The sequence below is a fragment of the Tasmannia lanceolata genome, unplaced genomic scaffold, assembly GCF_043159265.1.
Source record: "Tasmannia lanceolata isolate RefF3 unplaced genomic scaffold, GAP_Taslan_0.1 ptg000021l, whole genome shotgun sequence".
Lineage (NCBI taxonomy): Eukaryota > Viridiplantae > Streptophyta > Magnoliopsida > Canellales > Winteraceae > Tasmannia > Tasmannia lanceolata.
In genome coordinates, this window is record NW_027518698.1 from 6,289,825 (window position 1) to 6,296,763 (window position 6,939).

Consider the following 6,939-nt stretch of genomic DNA (forward strand, 5'->3'; position numbering starts at 1 on the left):
ACTCATTCGGTTGGTCGTAAGAGCGAAGAAGAGTGGTACCAGTGGTTGCAGTCTATCGACGAAAACCAAATTAATTGGCAGTATGCACATGTTAGACATGTTACTCTTGGTACCCATAAAAATCAATATGTTCGCTTTATGGGGCTTGAGCAAACCTCATTTTATATAACCAATCGAATTTTATGACAATTTGGAGGTCTTCAATGCGAGCCTAAGGATATACCGCTTTTTTCCATGTGAAGCCTTGAATCCGTCTATAGTCCAACATCTAGTCGCTGCATGAGATAAAAGTGATATTGAGAGATTGAATATCAATGCTTCGAAAACCCTCCAAGAATTGACGCTTCATCTTCCCCCTCACTTGATTGATGAACTAGAAGATAGGGAGCCTAAGAAGGCTAGGATTGAAGAGGAACCCGGAAAGTCTTCTTAAAGCGGAAAATCCAATCATCACGTTATTTTTTTTATTATTCCAATAGACTTTATCTTGTTTGATTGTTATCCTTTAGTGGTTGTAATGAAAATTTAAATATCATCAATGAAATGTGTTCATGTTCTATCCTATCTATATTTTATTAGAATATTTTATCCCAATTATCAATGTTCTAATCTAGTGTTTATACTTCCATCTCAGGATTCTGACGCTGAGCAATCATAGCTCCCAAAAAAAACCCATATTTCAAAACCAACCTGGTCTCACTAATCTTCTGATTCCAGGCTGAGTAGAAAGTCTTTGTCACCTACTTCATTTACTTCTCCATTATTACCTTTTTCAAACTTTCAGGAAATAGTTTCACCAGTTCTACCCACCCCTGAACCCATGGCTGAGACTGGAAATACTATACCAGAAATGAATGAGATGATAAAAGCTATTTTCTTACAATTGAGTACCATGAATGAAGAAATAGCTCGTCTGAAAAGTGATAGAGGTTCTACCCTTAAGGAACCTACACCCCAGCAACCCCCAGTTATACCTTTTGTACCTCCTGTGGTGACTAGGCCTGCTGTATTGACTGTTGAGGATGACTTTGACGATGAGCAATATGCAGAAGAAAACTGCCTTCCCCATCATGATAGGCCTGATAAAGGTAAGGGGTTAGCCGACAAATTAGAAAAGCTGACTCAAGAAGTGGAGAGTATGAGATTTCAAGGTCCGAAAAATTTGAATATGATAGATTTTATGATAGCTCCGGGTGTCATTTTACCCCCAAGGTTCAAAGTACCAGATTTGGACAAGTATGATGGGACAGGGTGTCCCAGAAGTCATCTAAAATCAGTCATTCCTCTTCTGCAACAACATAGATTATCCCCAGAACAAATTGCCCTACTATTCCCTAGGTATCTAGTTGGAAGCTAAGAAGTGGTTCCTGAGTTTAAAGTCTGAGGAGATCAGAACCCTGGAAGATATTGCTAACAAGTTCGTAGAATAATTTTCCATGGAGGAGGGAATAGATGTTACTAAGAGAGATTTGAAAATGTTGAAACAAGGTTATAATGAAACCTTCACTTCCTACATCCGCAGATGGAGAAGAAAGGCTGCTCAAATAACTCACAGATTGTCAGATGAGGATCAGATTAAGATTGTCGTCAAGAATCTATCCCCGCGATACTATCATCATATGGCCATTCAGTACTTTCTTGATTTCAATCACCTCATCAAAACTGGAACCCAAATAGAGGATGCATTGGCCAAGGGCCTAAGGACAAGGATTTCATCTGAGGTTAGAGAAAGAAAAAGACCCGTGGTGGTGCCGAAGGAGGTGCACAACGTTAACTATGTCAGACCACCAACTAAGACAATGACTGAGGTTGGAAAGCCAATGGAGAAGAAGCCTCCTCATCACTTTGATCATCTTCCCTATCTCTTGTCTGTAGCTCTAAAGAAGTTGTTGAGGGACAAGAAGATCTAATTACCTGACATTAGGGCCTTACCTAATCCGTTGTCAAAAAACTGGAGGGAAGATCAGTATTGCGATTATCATCGTAGTACTGGCCATACAACAGATAGGTTTTAGCCCTGAAACACCAAATACAGAACATGATTGGAAAGGAAAAGCTTACAGCTGAACTGCTGAATGTGACTAGAAATCCCTTGCCGGCGCATGCAGTGCCGCCTCCTGCTTCGATCAATGTCATTTGCGCTGAAGAGTCTGTCATTGATCCTTCTTCTTTCATATGTACTTTTGTATCTGACGAGTCGTATGTTTTGAGATTCGAGGAAGATGATGAGCTGACAGCAGAAGAGAAACCTTATGTCTTGTCCTGGAAAGATGTTGAAGATGCTGAGTCTTCTAACAGATCATATGTCCTTAAGTGTGAGGATGAAGAGAAAGAGAATAGAACCTCATATGTCTTAGGACTTAGTGATCATGATGAGGGAAAGTTGAAACTCCGTATATCCTTAAGGTAGGGGATGATGATCTGTTACTTCTGAATGACTAAGGCGATGAACTCCTCCACGTCACACGTGGTGGACGCATTTTCAAACCAGCAAAGCTAAGAGTTGAAAATCCTGTTGGGGTTGCAAGGGCAATTAATAATCAGAAACAAAAACAAAATGTTGAAGAAGAAGAAGACAACTTACTGAAGCAGTTGAAAAAGATGCAAGCTAATGTTTCCATTTGGGGCCTCCTAATGGCGTCGCCAAAACACAGACAGGTTGTGCTTCGTGAGTTAAATGCATCACAAGTGTTAGTTGAAATCACCCCTGACGAGTTAATCAACTTAGTGGCCATGGCAAAAGCTTCAAAAGCTTTATCTTTCACAGACGAGGACTTGCCTCCAGAAGGAAAAGACCATACTCACCCTCTCAAGATTACCGTACTGTGCAATAAGAAGAAAGTATCTGAAGTGTTAGTAGACAATGGGTCAGCCCTGAACGTATGTCCTTTGAATACTGCCACTACTTTAGGGTTTGGGCCAGAAAACTTCATACCGTCTGAACAAGGTATATTGGCATACCATGACACCAGAAGAGACGTTATTGGAATATTAGCCACAGAGATTGAGATTAGAGGTGAGATCTTCGAAGTTGAGTTTCAGGTCTTGGACATCAAAACTTCCTTCTGTCTTTTACTTGGCCGGCCTTGGCTGCATAAGGTTGGAGTTCTTCCCTCAACACTGCATTAGAAACTAAAGTTTATCAGAAATAAAAGAGTGCTCACAGTTCGAGGTGTCCCTGAACCAAAAATTGGACAAATCACCTTTGAGCCACTCAACGAGGACTCTAGAGATGTCACCTTGACAGGATTTTCACTAGAAGTCTCTGCTATCAGTGTAGAGGAAGCCATGAGTGAAGAGATCATGTTTTTATCAACCACTAATGTCCAGATAGTCAGAATGATGTTATATCCCTGGAGCCGGTCTAGGAAGGAATCTGCAAGGTCTAACTAAGTGGCCAGAAATGAGAACTGTGAATGAGTTGTTATAGTTAGGGTACAAGCCAACTCGAAAGGAAGTCCAGGAAATGAAAGCTTACATTTTGAAATGGGCCGAGCTACGTCATAAGGGTTTGGAATTACCTATGGGTCCGTACAGCATGGCCATGAACGGCCGATTCAGAAAGGAAGGGGCTAATTGTCCATTCTATGGTTTTCTAGAGCCGTGGTTTGATGAGACTGGGAAGAAGTTGCCAGGACTAGAGATCTTCTTTGCTGATGAACTGCCAGAGGACTTTTTCATTGAACAGATTACAGAGACAGAGAAGCAAGACACCGACTAGGTTGGGAACCTTGAACCGTAACTCCTAGACTCCCTGTTTCAGGTTGAGGCACCAATCATTGCAATGATTGGAGGAGACACACACTTCATAAACCCAAAGGACCGCATTACCCCAGCTGAGGGACCACTTGATAACTGGACCACACAGGTTGTTCCCGAAGTAGTCCTCTAATATAATCTGGTTCCCGTAAAAGAGTCAATCGTTTCAAAGTACGTGTCTGTTTCTGAGTCTGATATAGAGTCTGTTTCCACTAACTCTTTTTGTGATACAGGTACCTTAGGGGTGGAGTCCGCTTCTAGAGTCGGTTGCGAGTCCTCTCTTAGCGATGCCTAGTTTGAAGAGATGTCATCTATTGAGTCTGATGTTCTCTCTGTTCATAGTCATTCTGAGTCAATTGATGTTGATGTTTTCATTGAGTCTGTAAATACAGTCCCAGAGTCCAATGTAACGCCTGATGTGGCCAGTTCAACTGATGTAATCATTGATTCCATGAATGAAATAAAGGGCTCTTTTGTGTACATTCTTGTTTCTGCTTCTATTTCTGATTCTGCTTCCAAACCTGATCAAAAAATTAATAATGACAATCAAGACTCCCCCTCTGACGAGGATGCAAACGAAACTCCCCCTGAAATCAAACATATGATCCGACAGGAGGAGAGTCGTCGAGCAAAACCACTTGAAGAACAAATTGAAACCGTAAATATTGATGATGAATCCTTAATTCGGGAGATACGGATTGGCAAAACTTTATCTTCTGAGGAGCGCGAGGAATTGATCACCTTACTGAAGGAGTTCAGGAAAGTTTTTGCATGGTCTTACGATGACATGCCAGGGTTGAGTGAGGATATTGTACAACACATATTACCTATAATCCCTGGTGTTAAGCCTAAGAAGCAAAAACTCTGAAAACTCAAAACAGAATGGGAGTTGAAAGTCTATAAGGAAGTTAAGAAACTACTGGAAGTAAAATTCATTCAAGTAGTTGAATATCCTGAGTGGCTTGCAAACATAGTACCGGTGCCCAAGAAGGACAGAAAAGTCAGGATGTGTGTCGATTTCAGAGATTTGAACAAGCCAAGTCCAAAGGACGATTTTCCTTTGCCGAACATTGATCTTCTGGTGGATAATACAGCTGGCCATGCTCTCTTATCATTCATGGATGGGTTATTAGGCTACAATCAGATTAAGATGGCACCTAATGACATGATGAAGACGGCATTTATTACTCAGTGGGGCACATATTGCTACAGAGTAATGCGTTTGGTTTGAAAAATGCTGGTGCTACCTATCAGAGGGCTGCAACTACTCTTCTTCACGACATGATTCATAAAGAGGTCGAAGTCTATGTAGATGATATGATTGTTAAAGGAAAGACTCGACCGCAACACACAGTTGGTTTGAGAAAGTTCTTCGAAAGAATCAGAAAATACCAGCTCTGTTTGAATCCAAGTAAGTGTGTATTTGGAGTTACATCAGAAAAATCCTAGGATTCATGGTTAGTGAAAGAGGAATCGAAGTGGATCCTCAAAAGGTCAAAGCTATTCAAGAAATGGAGCCACCAAAGACAAAAAAGCAAATTTGTGATTTTCTTGGAAAAGTGCAATATTTAAGAAGGTTCATATCTCATTTGACTATGACATGTGAACCTATGTTTAAGCTTCTGAAAAAGAATTCTCCTAAGAAGTGGAATGAGGAGTGTCAGGAGACGTTTGAGAAAGTTAAAAAATGTTTATCTTTGACTCCTGTCTTATCACCAGTCATTCATGGCCAACCGTTGCTATTGTACTTATCTATTACAGACACGGCAATGGGTTGTATGCTTGCTGAACAGGATGCAGGGTCTAAGAAGGAAAAGCCCATTTATTATATCAGTAAGAAGATGCTAGAATATGAGATGAAGTACAACATCTTGGAAAAGACATGTCTAGTATTGGTTTGGGCGACTCAGAGGCTCAGACATTATCTGCTATCGAATAAAGTACTTCTGCTTTCACGGATGGATCCGTTGAAGTACTTGTTCGAGAAACCCGCCCTTACTGAAAGAACATCAAGGTGGTTATTGTTATTATCTGAGTGTGACATCACTTACGTCACTCAGAAATCGATTAAAGGGCGAATCATTGCTGAGCAATTAGTTGATGCTCCTGTTGAGGAGAATGCTTTTCTGAAAGCTGAATTTTCTGATGAAGAGATCATGGATATTGAAGAAGAGACTGCGAGTACCAAGTGGTTAATGTACTTTGACGGGGCGGTCAATAATCAGGGTCAAGGAGTAGGGGCAGTTCTGGTATCTCCTAAGAAAGAGTACATCCCGATATCCATAAAGTTGCAGTTTGAGTGCACAAATAACATGGCAGAGTTTGAGGCATGCATCGCATGACTTGAAGCGGCTTTAGCTTTGCGAGTTCAAGAAATAGATGTGTTTGGGGATTCAATATTGATCATCTGCCAGATTAATGGGCAATGGAAAACAAGAGAGACAAGGTTGATCCCGTATAACACATACTTAGAATCTCTGGTCAAGAAATTCAAAAGTATCACTTTCACTCAGTTGTCGAGGACCAGGAACCATTTTGCTGATGCACTGGCTACTCTGGCTTCAATGTTAGATATTTCTGCGACAATAGAGGCCCAGCCTTTAGCTATGAGGTTGCAATGGGCTCCAGTACATGTGAATGCTATAGAGATATCATCAAGGTGTCCAGATCGAAATCCATGGTACATGGATATCAAGAACCTCATTTCTGGAAACCGCCAGAGGCTTCAAATAAAGAGAGGAAAACTCTTCAAAGGCTAGCTTCCAACTTCATTATTTGTGGTGAAGAATTATACATAAGGTCATTTAATGGGATACAGCTTATATGTGTTGATGAGGATAAAGCTGCAGAACTCATAGAGCAAACACATGAGGGAGTCTGTGGACCTCATATGAATGGAAAGATGTTAGCAACAAAGATCTTAAGACTTGGATTCTATTGGCCCACAATGGAAGCAGACTGCTTTGCATTCGTGAAGAAATGTCACAAGTGTCAAGTCTATGCAAACCTCATTCATGTGCATCCGTCAGAGTTACTCTTTGACATCGCCGTGGAAATTCTCAGTATGGGGGATAGATATCATTGGAAAAATCTATCCAAGATCATCAAGTGGACATGAGTACATTGTTGTAGCTATTGACTACTTTACAAAGTGGATAGAAGCTGCTTCGTATGCTTCCA

The 6,939-nt window shown here is 40.9% G+C and overlaps 1 protein-coding gene across 1 annotated transcript; it reads left to right on the forward strand.

The window, feature by feature from the left end:
- Positions 1-4,063: 4,063 nt before the first annotated feature.
- On the forward strand, positions 4,064-6,518 carry LOC143855402 (uncharacterized). The gene is made up of 4 exons (XM_077365519.1): positions 4,064-4,195; positions 5,379-5,867; positions 5,985-6,086; positions 6,174-6,518. The coding sequence occupies exons 1-4, from the start codon at positions 4,064-4,066 to the stop codon at positions 6,516-6,518; spliced, it is 1,068 nt and encodes a 355-aa protein (XP_077221634.1).
- Positions 6,519-6,939: the final 421 nt, after the last annotated feature.

Coding starts and splice junctions, on each gene's coding strand:
- LOC143855402 (XM_077365519.1), top strand. CDS start 4,064: ATGTCATCTATTGAGTCTGATGTTCTCTCTGTTCATAGTCATTCTGAG. Junction 4,196..5,378: donor ATGTGGCCAGTTCAACTGAT/GTAATCATTGAT, acceptor CCTATGTTTAAG/CTTCTGAAAAAGAATTCTCC. Junction 5,868..5,984: donor AGCAATTAGTTGATGCTCCT/GTTGAGGAGAAT, acceptor GTCAATAATCAG/GGTCAAGGAGTAGGGGCAGT.